This window comes from Pagrus pagrus (assembly GCF_965226575.1).
Source record: "Pagrus pagrus genome assembly, chromosome: 8".
Classification (NCBI taxonomy): Eukaryota; Metazoa; Chordata; class Actinopteri; order Spariformes; family Sparidae; genus Pagrus; species Pagrus pagrus.
This window is the reverse complement of record NC_140192.1, coordinates 11521786-11539415: the sequence shown is the minus strand read 5'-3', so window position 1 is coordinate 11539415 and position 17630 is coordinate 11521786. Positions and strand designations below refer to the sequence as shown.

Genomic DNA, 17630 nt, shown 5'->3' with positions numbered 1-17630 from the left:
TGAGTCATTTTGGACAAAAGCCTCTTTCAAAACATAAACAGTTGCTCAACTCAACCACTAAAACATTTTACCACTGGCCACCAGAGGTCTCTCCTCTTACATTGGACTCAGTCAGATATCCTGAGGAGGACAACACTATTTTATTCAAATATTCTGGTAAAAGCAATGAGTCCTCTAGTGTCTTCTCCACATCCTCCATACCTGCCAGACCTGCACAGAGGACATCCAGTTCACTTCCCACTTAAATGTGTTCAGGGAGATTTCCTTTTTAGCACAGCACATGAAATATTGAAGAGGAGTGTGGTCTCCAGGGAACGGGGATTACTTCAGTATGCAGCACGCATCACATTAGCAGACTTGTGATTTATACCGGTCCTCTAATCACGATGATATCACATAATTGCTTTGTCTGGGCTCAATGTTTATTTCCAACGAGATCATTTTTGCAAATTATAGTCTTGTTAATAAGGTCCTATCTGGCACGATGGCTTTCCAATTCCAATGAAATGTTCTGTGCAGACTAAAGGGTGTCGTAGATTATATAATACTGTCAGACCTTGTATATTTAAATTAGATTTGTTTTACGTCTCTTTTGAGAGAACACTTACTGGAAGTATACGGTAACCAACTCTCAAATGACACAAGCGCTGTTCTGACACTTAAACGTACACATAAACACACCACAATGTTTCGTCTTCATCTGACAAATACACATCCTTTCTTTAATCTACCTTCTACTGTCTGTAACGTCTGTGATCAGGCCTTCGTGCTTCAGAGGAACCAGCGTTTGACTTTGAGCTGTGTCTGTGCTTAAATGTGTCATCCCCTTTCATTCATTATGTATTGTGTAATGTCTTATGTCAGAGGCTGTTGCATTTTTATGCTTTTTCAAGCTTGATTATAAGCTGGAAAACTGCAAATGCATGAATGTGTAGGCACAAGGTCGAATTCTTTAGTTTGGTGTTGATATACTTGTTGAAAATGGAAAACAGAAGAAGTAGAGACTCATTACAGAGGAGCCACCTAGTGGTGCAAAACATTTTAGTATAAGTAGATATTATGTTGGAAATGCAATTATATTTTTGCTAATATGATCATATTACTCTTGTTTTAACTGTAGGTTCCTTTAAAGTCACCCTACACTCCAACATGTGTTTTTCTTCTTGTTCCTAGCTGAATGTTTAAGCTTCACTGTTTGTTTTCACATTCATCTACGAAAGTATACACTTTCTCTTTGCCCACTGAAAATCTGATTTTAAGATGCAGGGCTATGAGCATGATTCGTGACATCACAAAGCCAATCCTGATCTCATATTCAGCAAAAACAAGTGTGAAGCCTCCAGTGTGTATACACTGAGAAAGGGCTTTACAGTAAAGTACTTCATATATCAGCTAGTGGCATATATTGCAGAATCATAGATTCAGGAGGAGTAGATGTAATTTTAAAGATTTTTTTAAAAAAAAGAACGTTTTTGTGGAATAACCATATCAAAAAATACACAACTCAAAATTAGTTAGGGATATTGGATGTATTATTCTGTGATGTAACTGAATTCTTTTTTTGTGTTTTGTGGATATTTTTGGTCCCCAAAAATAATACGACACATTTAATTTGACTTTTATTGCATATCCATGCACATGCATGTATGCACCCATATCCCAATATCCCTAACTGATTGTACATTATTAGCCAAAACACAGTTTTTTATGTCAAAACATGTCTGGAGGACAAATTATTTTTACTCCACACTGTTTTATTGCGTTGTAAAGTTGGTGCTTGCCACTTTTATATCTATTTGTGGAAATGTTTTAAACAATTGTAAATTGAATTGAATTTACTTTTTATTTTCCATTTTCACACTTGCAACATTATTTACATTTGCACTCTTTATAATTGCACTACTTCGTGCTGCAGCTGATGCACATTTCCCCCTCGAAATAAACAAGGTTACGTCACATCACATTGCTCCAGCTGTGCCACCTCTGCACTGTTTCACGAGTAAACCCTGTATATCTGTACATTGGTGTTACATCACTAAGCAGGGGTCGTGACAAAGTATTTCCCTCTACCTGGCAATGTAAGAGAGATTATGCATTATTATATTTCAATCATAAATAATAATAATCCAAATAAAAGTGCACATGCTCGCTGTACAACGCAGAGAAGTGGATTTCTCCTTTCACTTTGAGGCAGGGATCCTCCTCAGAATGAAAATAGCCACCATGTGTTTGGTCACGTGACCACGCTACGTGCGCAGGGCGACGTGCGTGACGTAGCGGTGTAGGCTACGCTAGTTTCCTCAACCAAACACTCAACTGATAATTGTGATAAAAACTGGAAGTCAGCCGGTGGACGAGGGGCTGTTTATTCAGCGAAAAGCACACGTACCGAGCAAGCCCTCGTCGTTGTAAACAAACTCGGTCGTTTCTGCACACAAAGCCGGCGTCGCTGGTGAGGAAGACGGCGAGAAAAACCTGCTTTTTAACCCACCAAAAGGTTGGTTTTTATTTAGCTGTTGGCTGTCGAAAGGCGGGGAATACAAAGCGACGTGTGGTCAAAAGCATCACATTTTGGACTCATTCAAGCAAAAACGGGATTACTACAAAGCCAGTTCGTGCTGCTGTGCCTGGTCAGCGATAGTACATGGATTATCTGGTGAGTAAAAGCAGAAAAACGACGTGGTGTGGCTGGTGTTTTCCATCAAAAAACTCTGCTTTGGTTTCTTTGCCATTTTGGGCTCCTGATCAATCAAGACAGTCACGTCCCCCAGGTGTGTGACCATCAACAGTTAGCTGTAGCACCGGGTCATGTTTCATGCTAATGTGTCAGCTCTAGCCTGTAGCTTCTTGCCTGTCAGTGTTGTGTGAACAAGGTCTAACTGGTTGACCCAGACTCAGATCTGTTTACATGGGAAACACGATAACTGGCCAACTAGCTACACCCTTTGAGCACTGTTAGCTATGTAATGTGGCACGAGGATGTATTTTACAAACAACTCTGAGGACAAAGATGCACTTGTGTGTTGGATAAGTCAAGATGTGAGTCAAGATGAGATATTAGTCCCCCCCTGCATATGTGTAATACCTGTGACCAAACAAATGATTTCAGTCCAGGCCACTGTGCCAGCTTAAGCCTAGGGGGAGATTGTGTTTTTTGGGTGTTTGCCCACATTGTAGGGATGGGATGGTTGCTGCCTGAAAAAGTGCAACAATAGAGCGGAAGCTGCAACTGAAGGCTTTCCCTGGGAATTCATAAAGTCAGAGGAAAAAATGGTACACAGACATTGTCCTGTCATCTCACAAAGGGGGGGACGGAGTGACAGTGTGAAATGCAGAGGAACTTGCCCACCCAGTGTTATCAGCTTGTTTATAATGGGCCTCCCAAGATGCGGGACCTAAGAGGAACTTTGAACTTTGGACGTTTCTTGAGTCGAGATTACAAAGTTCTATCCGTCAGCTGGCGCCAGGACGGTTGTGCTGTTGTTAATACAAACTGATTCATGTGTAGTGTCGCTTTGGCTTGTATGGCCTGGGAGAAACACACGAGGAAACAAAAAGCGTTCATAGTCTAGAGAGAGAGACATTGTTACCAAAGGGAGCACACACTCCTGACATGAAATGATTGAAATTGATTTCACCCTCAGCTCAGCTTTTGTTCTTCTCCTGGCTGTAAGCTGTATATTTTGGTCAGGTATGACCATGTTTAACCTTTTTGGAGGAAAACACTTGCTTGCTTGAGGATTTTCTGTGACAAACAGTTTTCTGTGGAGAGCACAGCTGTAACTATGTGGACTGTCGGAGCCGAGTGCTTGGCTGTCCTCAGAGGTCAGGCACTCATAGGCGCAGGGCCTCCTTTCCTGCTGTGAAACACTGGAGACCTGGCACAAAACCCAGGCCAAAACTATGTCTCTCTCTTTCCTATAAATCAATAGGAGCTTTTCACTAAAACTTTGATAAACTTTGCTAGTCCTGTGCGTGCTTAAAGGTATGGTTTCACGTCAGGTAAGGCCTAAAAGAGCGTATGGGATGAACAGCGATGGAAGCTCATAATTACTGCACATTGCTGGGTAATAACTGGGGTTTGAATTATGACTGTAGTGCAGATCTGGCCTCTGGTGGATTCAGTTTCAACTGGGAGCTGGAGCAGAGTGAAGGACTGTACTCCTGCATGGTCAGCAGCGTAGTGTGAAAAAAGATCACACAAAACGGCAGCACTGACAGAGGAATTCGGTGCTAGCTGTTGCCATGATACAACCTTACCAAATTACAAGTGCACTGTGTGACTGACCAACTCTTTGACTTCACCAGATATGACACATCGAATGTGTTGCGAGTCACATCAAGCGGAGGGCACTTTGAATGTGAGAAAACCAAACTGTGGCTGTAATGATAATTTCTAAAATCCCATACAAGAACATGCAGCATCATTCTCCTGAGGTTTCACTGTAGCAGAGACTACTTTTGTAAACTGAGACTTCCTTTGTCGGTTCTTGCTTAACACGCTGTTATGCTTGCATGGTCGTATACTATTCCACTGCATTATCTGTGCTCACTAATGGCTGTAGGCAAATTCACAGTATGCTATTCCTTCAGTCTTACACAACATTTGCTGAAGGGATGACTATTTATTCCCACTACACATGGGTGAGTGTCTAAACCCTCAGGTGGAATGACATTCAGGTCATTTTTGCAGCTCTGCTCTGAAGGAAGTCAGATCTGTAAAAACTAGACAATACTCATATTGTCTAGTGTTGAAAAACTTATTGTGTAATTTAGCTTATGACAAAGATTAGTGACACCATTAGCCACCAAGCATTGACCTCAAACCATATGGTAATGATGGGTGTGACAGATAACTGAATACAGCTTCCTCTGTTAATAGGCTGGGCCACGCCTCCAGTGCGTTGGTTTGGAAAGCATAAATGGGAGGAAAAATTTCGAGAAAAGGAAAATATGAATTTGGAGTGTTGTAAAAAAGTGTGATGTTTATCTAATTATATCATTGCCTCTTGATAACAGTTAAACTATTGCATTGGATGTTTTTTTTAAAATTGACTTTTGTTTCTAAATGCTTGACGTAATTCACCATGTTGTGTTGGATCTGTGTACTGTCCACATGAAAGTGAATGTGTAACATTTGGTTTAACTATGCCTAGTGACAGGGGATCTGCCAGCTAATGGCTGAAGCTTTTCTTTTCTAGATGATATATAACATGGACACATTATGTTAAAACAACACTTACTAGCAGGCTAATGAGTAAAGATTTTGAGATTGTGAACGCTGTGTGTACTTGTTCCATATTTCTGAAAAGGGAGCTGTTATACCATAAACATCAGCTGAGAAGGCAGTTATTCAGCTGTCATTACTATTAATAGTTTTGTCAGGGCAAACTGACTGGTCAAACACCTGTTTTCAGTCAGTTTGAAATTTACCAAAGCAAGCTGCCACCTGTTTGTTATGTCCCTTTTTCCACTTTTGTGTTGTTGTTGTATGTAGATTGGAACAGCACTAAAACTTTTAAAATGAGACCTGGTTCGGCTGATTGGACGGGTCGAAGTTGAAAGTGTCATGGTTGGATTTTTATACTGTAAAATGCGAGCAGGTACGATGCTTGTTAATAAACAGGCATTGTTCAGCCACCTCCATAACATTAAAAACAAGCAACATAGTCTCAGTGAAGGTATTCTTGAAATAATGCTAATTCTCATATTGCAAATCTAAGAACATTAAATTTACAGCATGTACTCTTCATCCTTTTTTAAAGAAAAATCAGCATAAATTGGTTGGAAGCACACAGCCAGCCTCCAAGCTTTAATCTGTAGTCTGTGAAAAAGACACATTCACAAGTTATCCTCAGTAAATATACTAAAAATGATGAGTTTGAAATATGAGATCTCCTCTGATGATTGCTATCATTATGCTCAAAGCATTTTAGTGCTTGATGCCATTAGTTTACATGAGTTAGGAGTTAACAGAGGATGTTTGTTTGCAGATATCTTGGGGACGTAAGCTGTATTTAGGAGTAAAGCGTTACGAGGGGAAAGAGTGGGGCATGACTTGCAACAAAGGTCCCGGCGGGCCAGAACCGAATCAGAGAGGCTGCGGTTATGTGATATGCACTTTAACCATTCAGCTACTAGAACACACCCTTGTTGTGGCCTGCGCAGAGAAGATCACACCTCATGAAAATACATTTGTCTTAGCAGACGCCAGCTTGTTTTTTAGGCTGACCAACGGTATCCCAGAGCTGATCTCCTGTCCAAGGGCACACATCAGGCTATAGCAGGTTGGCGTCTCACCAGTGAACACAGAGGAAAGAAAGCTGATGGGAAGTTCTTGGCAGTGTATGAATCCAGCTTGTTCGCCTATGGGATAGGCTGGTGTTACTTGTCCTCTCAGTTTTGTCCTCTATGTGACCGTGTTCCACACCTCGCTGGTGCTGGCAGAGGTCTCCGCTAAGCTCCTTTCAGAGGCAAACAAAAATGACCTATTGTATGCAGATAAGAGTAGAGCACCAACAAAATCTTTCAGCAGTGGTGTGTGCTTTTAATACTGGGATTGATATTAAGCTAATCATTTACTCAATCCATTGATGAGAGCAGGTTTTCTCAATCTTCAGTTTGGATGGATGTGAATTGATATTTACCTAAACTCTTGCCAAGTCAGCCACAGTTTCTAAAACCTGTCCTTTTATTTACAGTGCACAGCCTCCAGCTGCAATGTGAAATACCTTTCAGAGCACAACAGCATTCCTAAACCCCCGTCCTTGATTTTTAACCTGCCAGCAACATGTCAGCCAGGATTCTGTGTCTGCTGGCTAGCAGCTCAATGCAGTGATTCCCTTGTGTCTGTGGAGAGTGCTAGTGAGTCAGCATCTTCAGGCTGGAGCAACATCAGTGTTGCTGTTGGAGATCAGAGCATATTTATGGCTAATATTTATTTTTTTCATAATGCTATGATCAGGCACAGGCATTTTTAATCCCTTTTATATCTGCATCCACATTCGTTGATGGATCATTGCACTAAGGAGGCATTAGTGAACTATTTTCATGTTTTTTTTAATTGCTTTCATTTCCTTTACTTTCTCTCAGGCCATAACCACTCCCATTGCTTTTCCTCAGTAGAAACACAAATTATGGACATGGATAGGTGGAGGCATTTGTTGTCAATGGGTTATTGTTCTGCTTTTATTTTAGGGTTGTAGGATGGGTCCATAAAAGTTATAAACAAATGCAGTTTGATAAGCAGAGCTCTATAAATGACTCAGTTCTTTCATAGGAACTCATAACTACAGTCAAACTTGCCCCTTATGTGCTGCCTTGTTACATGAGGAGTTGCATTAAGAATGAAGACCTCTACTGTACAAAATTTAGGTATGTGTATGCAATGGAAAGTTTTCTGAGAGAGATGAAAAGAAAGAGACGTGACAAAAGCTCTGGACTCAAAATGCTTAAAAAATGCTTCTGGACCATTTTGACCCAGGAAGTCTTGATTGTGTAGTACTGGTCCTGAGCCAGAGACTAGGGGTGCGTTCTGAATCACATACGTTTTCTTTTTAACTTTTTAGTACATACTGCAGCTGCCCTTACAAAGTACATACCGTTGCCTGCAGTATGCATACAATTTGGACATACTGCTTTGTCTTGACTGTGTGCCTTGAGCTTTTACCCTCTTTCTCCTATATCCATCTCAGCCTTAGCACAAAACTTTGGAGCACAAAGAACATGGTACTTACACTTAAGTGTGCTTTCATCTGTCATTGTGGCGGCTGTCAACTGTCAGTAAGCTGTCAGATGTTCGTGCTCTCTCGGCTTGGTTTATATTTGTGTGACACACTGTGATATATGTGTGTATATCTTCCACTGCGCAGAGGATTTGGGGTCAGAATACTGCATTTAACATACTTAGTATTGGGACATATTAAATCTTTTTCTAGCATACTAAATAGTATGGTAGTTTGGGTATTGGACTGCAGGGTAAGTTGCCCTAGTGTTTTTGTTTGAAACCAAGATGACAAACAAGATCATATTTGATCTTTTAGTGACAGCTGGCTGGACAATAGGTTGAAGATTTTATCTTCATTATAATCTAGTTCTGCATCAGACTTAAAGTGTGATGCACTGCATTGTAGAATAATCCAGTGTATTAAACTATTTTTATTTTATCGTAGTGATTATTGGATTTATAGATGTGATGTAATAAAATCATAGCCTGTTTTGTACTTACCCGTAGAACCAGTTTAGATAGGACAGCATGGCAGACTCAGTTTGTGTCAATGTTTTCTCTCAGCTGTTGAGCCTGGAGTCGTAAAATGCAAGTAGAGCTGTGTTTTACTGCAGCGAGGAGGGTGGCAGTCTTATAGCATAGTAGTAGCATGCTAGGGATAGGCCAATTGTTGACCTGGCCGATGTACAGCTTTTTTTTTTCGATTATTGGTTTTGGTGGGTTTTTTTGTGTCTGATTGCTGATAGAATAAATTAATTTAAAAAATGTGTTACCTTGGCTCTGATGCAGCATCCACTGCCCCACAACACTATCTGATCTTTTACATGTCACAAGTACTGACTGATATTATCAGCTGATATTGGCCTATTGTATGTATATCGGTATCTGCTTATGTGGTGTCGATATTGGCTGATATGAAATATTTTGGCTATTAAGATCACAGTGCAGAAAACAATGCTTGGTGTGATAATTAATTATAATTCATAATATTAAAGTGTAGTTAACTGTTTCAGTTCACTGATGTCATTTTAGATATCAACTGTGTCATCATTGCAAAAAAAATGCGTGTATATCGGCCGATATATAGATACCAGAATTTTTCACTCCTTAATATTGGTACCAGCATCGACCCCAAAAATATGGGTTATCTAATTACTAACAATCGGTATCTCATTGGCTCTGAAAAAAAACATTGTTCAATCCTTAATACTCGGTGCTTGATGGATGTTAGCGCTGTTCAAAAATGTAATACATTTGAATTCTAGGTTGCCTGTTGCCATTGAACTAGTTGTCACACTACTAGCACTGTAACTGCTCAGCAGATGGTAGCAGCAACTAAACAAGTCTGACTCACAGTTCTCACTGAGCAGAACGACTTCCAACAAAGCGTCCCACAACAGTTACTGAAATCCCCACGACCGCTGTAAGCTCAAGTGGTCGATCCCTTCATCCTCCTCCATGCATAGAAAGCAATGGTTTTCATACTTCTTGAAGCTGTGCGTACAGTATGGGCATAGTTGTGTGGGTGGGTAATGGTGACTAATCCAATTTGTAGTCTTATTCTGGATTCCTAGTTGTCGCTGAGACCTTAATCTCTGTGGAGAGAGAGATCCTCACAAACTAATCTCAAGCTTGTGTCTGTCCGCTTATCCTCGTGGCAATAGTTTTTTATCTTTCAATGAATGAACGCGCGGAGTAAACACGAGACAGCCTTCAATCATGCTCATCTACACACGTACAAAAGCCCTCCGTAAAGCTCAGATTTAGAAGGATGGCTTGTGGATACGGGCTGCTGACTGGTGAAGGGCTGGACCCATGTTGTTGACCTGACACTCCTGATCCTCCTCCATCCATTCACTTACTCCAGAGGCTTGGCTTGTTTGTTGCCGGGGGTTACGCTTGTTGCTGAGCACAATGTCGGAGCACATGCAGCTCTCCCTTGCCTTGTGCAGGATTGGGCTTTACACGGTAAGAAAACACGTACAAGCTGTTATCTGTCTGGTTAGAGAACGCTAGGGATGTGCTGTGTTGAGAGTGTGTGTGCTGGGTTGAATACCGCTAGATTTGCTGTGGTTTAATCTCTCCTTCATGTGTTTTGAAAGAGATACTGACCAAGCGACAGCGGCTGCTGCTTCACTGTTGCTTGGCCACTGAATGGAGAGTACGCTTCGATTCATTTGAGTGGGTGTTCACATAATATTAAGGTGGAACAGGTGGACGTCAGAGACTGTGAGATGTAAATTAAACCTACAGAGAGCAAGCGGTCTTTGAGTGAAAGCAGTTTCTCTGAGAACAGAAACAAAGATAGATTATGGTCTTTTTTTCCTGCAGCTCCTAGCAACTGGCTTGGTAAATGGTTGTAGTTCAGGCAGTCTTAAGTACAGTGCAGTTATGAATGGATCCATGAATATTAAGCTGCAGAGGCAGTGATGGAAATATTAATGAAGTTGTTTTTTGTTTTGTTATTGCAGTGATACTTGTGTGAGAGTGGTTAAAAATTAATGATCAGAAACACTGCAGTATTTATCTGTAATTATCACATTTAAATGTACACTAATTGATTTATTGATCAGTGTGCATGTTAAGTACTGTAACCATGTTGAGTTAGACAAAAAATGCCTTTTAAAGCATATTGTCGCCCTTTGAATGTGTTTGTAACATGTTTTCAGATAGTTGTATTTTAACCATGGCTGATGACTCATGTTGCGTATTGTCAGGTCCTCTGTTATTCCCTGACCAGCTGGTGAATCTTAATGAACAATAACAGAGAGGCTTATTTGGAAATGGGAGTGTTTAACAGAAAGCTTGTGCACAGCCACAGTACATGGCGAGCATTACCTATAGAAGTGCTGTTAATGGTTTGTATGGAATACATTGAAAAAGGACTGTAGAAAGATAAGTCTCAAGATTTTGAAGGCTGATGGTACAATCTCAATTCCCAAAAAGTTGGGGCGTTATGTAAAAGGTAAAATAAAAACAGATCGTTTGCAAATGAACTGTGTACGAACAACAGTTATACATAGTGTGCCTGAGACTCATGTGGTAATATCCTTCATACAATCATGTGTTTCACAACGTGGTTAACCTCAATCCGTCCTTGCTTGTGAATGACTGAGCCTTTTGAGGATGCCCCTTTCAGACCCACTCATGATGCTATCACCTGTTACCAGGGTTACAGTGGCAAGAGCATTGACTGTTACCATACTGTGTATATTTGCCTATTTAATGTACTGACTTCTACTGTATTAGTGTTTTTAAAATACACATATTTCAAGTTTATATAAAGCTTGTCTGTCAGGACATAATATTGTGTGAAATTAAGCTAAAGCTTTTGGGATCATCATAACTGGTATTGCTAATACAGTGTTTCCGACTCATTAATTTACCCCCGCCTGACAGCCACCACCACAATTAAAATCTGATTCTGTTGGAAACACTATAATAGTAATAACGTTTACTGTATGAACTGATACTGAGAAACCTTGATATTTTCTGAGATGCTTATAGTAAAAACAAATGATCACATTCTGTTTTACACAGTTTCCCAATGCTTTTGGAATCGCGGTTGTAATAATAACTATTGCTGGTAATGACTATTGTCAAAGGCAGTTTTGCAAACCATTGTGGACCTGTTGTAATAAGAGGACAATTAGCCATCGTGTGGCTGTGGACTGTCTTGTTCAAGGCTCAAATTAGGTATTTTTTTTATTACCTGATGGCTCATCACTCTGTAGGCTTTGTCTTCTGGGAACCACATCATTATCCCAAGAGCCATGTTGCACGCTGACAAAAAAAAAAGGAATCATTGGTAATATTGTAAATTATTTTTTTGTTGTAGCTACAATTAGTCTCTATTCCAACATCCCCCATAAAATAACATAACATTTTTATTATATGTATTTTTTCATACATATTTTTTTTCATCCTTAAACTCATTTGAAACTCTGAAATCGGTGCACTCCATGCATGTGAAAATAGGGTTAATTTAGTTAGTTTTCAGCCCCTCACTAAGATATACCGTGGGATAACGGCGTGCTTAAAATGGGGATCAATATAAGAATAACACTTCCATGGAGAAGTTCAAAGGAATGTTTATTTTTATTGGCTTGCAGGCATTGAGATTAAGACCCCTGCTGTGTCACCACAATATCCTGTACAGTGGTGTGCAAAATCAAACCCTGACATGGGTGATGCTGCGGGAGAGTAATGATATGATCTATTACCAGTGGTGTTGCATCTCTGTAATACAAATTTATAATACTGTTGTGATTAAAAACAAACTTTTGAGTCCGAAATCGTAATAATTTAGTATCAGACAATCGATCTTGACAGTGGTAGTGATGCTGAAAGAGTTATGCCACTAGGAAAATAAGGAAAAAGCTTTTCTTGTTTCTTTAAATTGGCCTCATCAATCAGTACACACCAGATTTACAATATGCTGTGCCGTTTAGCTCTGAATCAGCTCAGTATTAACAACAACCCGTTCTTGTTATGACTGAAAATAATCTCACTGTTTTTGACGCTCCAGACTCTCCCATGTTCCTGCCGATTCTTCTCTGTAAAGTCCCCCACTCACTGTGCACACTATAAATAGCAGAAGAGACAGCGTATTAGACTTTTGCCAATATTATACAGTACTTTTCATCAGTCTGTGTAATCACGATGTCAGTAACGCCTATCAGACTGTAGCAGATGACTTGTCAGTACCAAGAACCTACTGTTTAATCAGTGCTTCTCCCATCCAATACCATACCCTGCCTATTAGCCTAAAAGTTTCTACATCCAAACAGGCATGTTCAACCTTTAAAATCTCATTCATAACATTCATCCGGTAATGTCATGTTTTTTTAAGCTTAAGAGATTTGCCAGCGGCCAGTGCTCCTTGTTTCTTTTGGTATAACCTTAAAATGCTGCCTTATCTCCAGGAGTTGTATTCTTTGTTGCTACCAAATTGTTTGTACTTGCCGTTTTTTTAACCTTTCTATCCCGGGGAGGAATGGATATGTGATCGTAATGAAAATGACACTTTTGCTGTTATTGCAATATTCCAGTGCTCCTGCCCGACCCCTGTACAACCGTTATCTGTTATCAGTGTCAGCCCAGCAAGGTTTGCACCAGGGTTTCAAACTGCTTCACCTGAAATAAACCGCTTCTCTTCAGAAGAGAGAAACTAAATATTACATGATTTAATGTTAGGCTTTTTAACTTTAAGGAAAACAAGTAGTAGTGCTACAACACACTGTTAGGGCCATGCATAGGGAGCAATTTTCTAAATTGTCATTTAATAACCACAGTGATAATGACATGAGGATCCATCTGATACAGCAGGTGATTGATCAGATCATACATTTGCTTAAGAGTAATCAGATCAGCATGTTATGTCCATGACCTGAGTTTTTATAAGTTGATAAACTCTGAGGCAAAAACTCTTTTAAAATTTTGCATTATGTAAGGCATCTACATGTAAAATGTGAAATATAACTACATGTTGGGGCTACTGGGGCTATGCAGATAGCACAGCAAGGAGTGTGATTGGCTGCTTGTGTTTTCTCCTTCGACTTTCTGATACTGTAGTGAAGACAACATAAAGCATATCTCTAATAAGCTCAGTTGTCTCCACCTTTTCGGTAACATACATCAAAACCAATACTACTGCAAACCTTCTGCTCACCATGAACCACGCTGTCTATCAAAGTAAATGAAAATAAATACTGCGCTGAATAGTCCCGTGTTCACTGACCATGTATGCTGATATGTTGTGAAAATAGTAAAGCATATTATGGCCTAATCAACTTCAGTACAGCCATTTAGTGTTGGACTGATGCTACCCTCATATGAAGTCTGGTGCTGAACTATAAATCAAAACCCACACCCTAGGTTATCCAAGTTCACCTCCTGCATCATCCAGCTCAACAGTCCAGTCGGCCCCAGACCCTGCTCAGAGTAGATGCTGGCACTGTAGATTTTAACAGTATTCCCTTGAAGGATCTTTTTTAGGTTTACCTTTCTAACCGAAAAAACAAAAGTGCATCATAAATCAGACCATGTTTTTTTTCTTCAGTGCGACACTATGGTTAGATTTTGGTTAAGTTGTCGGTAACAGCAGGTGCCATGGGATATTAGTATAGTTACCATGTGCTGTAGGTACCATAGCTACTGCTCTTTGGACCCTGTCTTTGCAGGGTGCCTTAACCATTAAGGTTCTAAGTGATCGTATGAGGCTCTTCATGGTCACCTCATTATGTTATTAATGGGGTGGAAAATGGCTTCTCCACTGATATGGTGGCTCCAACCCCCAGGCCCGGGCCACATCATTCACACAAGAAGAGTCCAGGCTGGTTCATGCTTAATTTGGAAAGAAACCGGGTGAAGTGTGCTAAACGATAATGACCTGACTGAAGTTAAATGCACATTGGAGCAGCACACTTCCTAAACCCTGAAACAACATGGATGCTGCAGCAGCACCTCCATACAGGACTGCACATAACAAAGGAGGGACTCGATTGACTCTTATTATTATATATTACTTATTGTTATTATTATTTTTTAAACATTTAGGTTATGCTATAGTAGTGGATGGTTGTTATAGACAAGGTTATGGTTTAAGAGGTTATCAAAATGGTAAAATAAAGAACAGAAATGGTAAAAATGGAAAAACAGACCAGAATAAAAAACATCTTAAAGTTTTGTTTTGTGCAGCTGCCACCACAGTTGTAACACCTGCATCCTGTTTACCTGATAAAGATAAACGAGTATTGTACCAAAATAATGCAGCATCTTCTTGTTTCACTTTCATACTTTAAAGAGATCTAGTTCATTTTTTGAATACACAATTATCACACATGCAATTAAATAATTGCATCAGAGAAAATACTTCTGACTTTGAGCATGAACGCAAGACAACTGCTGTACAGTGTACTGCTATTCAGTTGAACGTTACTGTCCAGAATTGAAGAGAGCTGTGCACTTATTTTTCTTTCAGAAAAAGTGCAGAATACCAGTGTCTCTATATCATTGCACTTGATCCAGTTATCAGGCTCTTGCTGAAGGCTGTTTTTGACACCTGAGTAGGCAGGGTGTTGTTAGGTTGTTTTGTTCCTTCTAGTCTCCTGGGTTTCCTTGCTGTGTCACTGCAAAGGATTCACCCATTTCCTGTTACCACTGGCATGATAAATATTTGTCTTCAGTCATCAGCTGTGAGCAGCCTACTCCTTCTCTTACCCTTTCATATTAGCTGAGAGCTGTGATTATCATCCTGTTCAGTCTCCTCTCTGTTGTTTCTTTTTTAAGTTGGGCTTTATGTTGAGATGCATGATGAGATGACTTTGGTGTAGCATACTGTTGTTTGTTTCCTTAGATAGCCCAGCTAAAAGCTGTTAGTTATTTTTTATATACAGCACATTTGTTTTTAAATCACAGTAATCCATTTGATGTAGAGCCTGACTCAGGAATTTATTCCAAGTTAGAACCGTTCAGCTAAGCTTGCAACTTAATAACAGGATAGCTCTTCTACCACTGTTGTTATGCCTGCTAGGTTTTGAATAGATAACTGCTAGACATTGCCAAATGGCTACAAAGTTCAAAAAGACCCCTTGGTGAGTGTACAAAGTGGGAAAACACAAATGATTGACCATGGTGCTCTTTGAGCTGTGACGTTAAAATTCTGGTGTGAACAGTCTCATTTGTAATGCAATATGCATGTAAAATTTCCAAAACAAGAGCGCACTTTCTTTTTAAATGGCGACATCATATTTGCATTGTGCCATAACTTGTAGTATGTTATGTGTAAAATGCATTAAATATCAATGGGTGATGTCATACCTATTTGAATAGACAGACGTTTTTGGTATAGATATTTAGAGAAAGGGTGGGATTGCAGTTGGGCAGGTAAGTGAGATGGCATCTCACCTGGAAGGACCTCTGTAAATGCCCCCTGTCACTAAGACATCCAAATTGTTAATGACCAAGACACTATGACTACCAGCACCAAGGATTCTGTTGTTTGATGAACCTGAGCTTTGCCCACTCTGTAGAGAGAAGAAAGTGAAAAAGCAGAGGACAGAGTGCAGAGAATTGCATAAAAGAAGCCAAATATTGCTTTATATATATTAAACATATAATCAAAAATGGAGACAATCTGCCATGGTGTACCACATTTGTAATTTTATTAGTTGGTGACACAAAGTTAAACACACAACTTGTCCTTTCCAGTGTCTGCTTGCAAAGGAAACTTAAGGTCACAAGAAGAAATCCCAACAGCGGCTTTAAGAGGAAATCCCAATACCTACCTTTGAAACTGTGTTGTTATTGTCAGACAAAAAAGCCATCCTGTTTTCAGGAAGAAGTATTTTTAGGTCTCTTATCTTAAGATACCTCGGGCAATGGGTGTAATCCACTGATCTTGTTAAGACTTTATCTCACAGATAATAACATAACATGAACAAGAACCTGAAACTCCAAATGCTCCTATATATGAGTATTTTTGTGTTGGAACTGTGTTAACCATATATATTGTTTACCTAGTACTTTGGATATTAAAGCTACATTTCTACTAAGAATCTTAACATGGAATAGGTTTTTTTTTTAAATTGTCACAAGTGTCTTGAGCTCAAATAGATCTTCAGAATTCAAAGCAGTAATGGCTTCAGACTATTTTTAAGCCCTTGGGACTCATAAATCCCAAAGATTTATTGTTTTCTGTCCAGCCTATTATGTCATAGAAATCTTTCTGCGCAGTAAATAAACCGTTTTTCTCACAGCGTGAAAGCAGCATACATGTCCAACCTGCTTCCGTTCTTTTGAAAGGCAGGATGGGAGCAGCCATTGCCCCATCCTGGGCCATGAATATCCCACACTTTAAAATAACCACTGAACCTGGTGGGATGATGATTAAGAGCTCACCCAAGGGTCACCCACCCACCCACCCACTATCGAGCACTGTTTCCTAAAATGCGGCTGCCAGTCCTTACTGATTTGTTTTGTTGCGTCAAGGACATTTTGGGATGGAATTTGGCTCTGGTTGTTTGGGAAACTAAAAAGAATAACTTCCTGAAGGAGATCTATTGGCTACTTGGCCTTTGTGTACCATGTATACCAGGAACTTGGAGCAGATTTTTTTCCGGGCCACATCCTTCAATAGCACGTATTATGCAGTAGTCGTGCCCATCAAGTTGTACATTGTGTGGACTTTATGAATGATTGTTTGCAGGGGTGAAGTTCTATCTAGTAAAGCTGCAGTCACGTCCTATATGGGTTTGGATGTCCATAAGACACGGCCAAAGCAGTTGGTTAGTGATTTGCAGTTTTTTTTTTTTTTTTTTAAATGCAGGTAAACCCGCTAAAGATCGGTAATTGACCCTATGGAGGCCATTGACAATGTTACGGTGGTTACTTTTTAAAACATGTTTTAATTCAATCTGTCTTTCAAACTCAATGCTGACTTAACAATGTTCGAGCACTGCTTGAATGCAGATTGATGGAAAATATTAGCATCACACTGGAAAAGGGGTAGAAATTGGTAAAATTGTAACGACAACAAAGGGGGAAGCCAGGCGATACATAATACAGTTACAGGGAAGGTAGGTGGGCCAAGAAGCTTGACAGTGCGGACGGAAATATGCATTATAATTAGAGTGTGTTCAAAGCAAGCATGTATTAAAATGGTATAATAAATTATTCAGTTTTGTATATTTGGGCAAAGCATGACGGGTGGTGTGGATGGCACTAAATAACTGCTTCAGTCAAGAAACTTCTGAGTGAAAGAGTTCTGAGTTAAAATGTTTAAAAACGACAAGATCTTATTTTGTTGAGTTGTGTACTGACATTATCCTTAAGGTTTCCAGCAATGATCAAACCCAGATAAATTCAAAAGCTTACGCAAGGTAACTGTGCATTTCATGTTGCT

The 17630-nt window shown here is 39.8% G+C and overlaps 1 protein-coding gene across 2 annotated transcripts in view; it reads left to right on the top strand.

The window, feature by feature from the left end:
* Nucleotides 1-2297: 2297 nt before the first annotated feature.
* The window catches only part of arl15a (ADP-ribosylation factor-like 15a), a 99125-nt gene continuing 83792 nt past the window's right edge, over nt 2298-17630 (top strand). Inside the window, exon 1 of one of the 2 annotated variants that reach the window (XM_084360357.1) lies at nt 2298-2656. In XM_084360357.1, the coding sequence (XP_084216483.1) occupies nt 2645-2656 (12 nt within the window). In that variant the 5' untranslated portion in view covers nt 2298-2644. Of the gene's footprint in view, nt 2657-9598; nt 9695-17630 lie in introns of those variants that run through there. The other variant, XM_084360358.1, reaches the window with a different exon arrangement.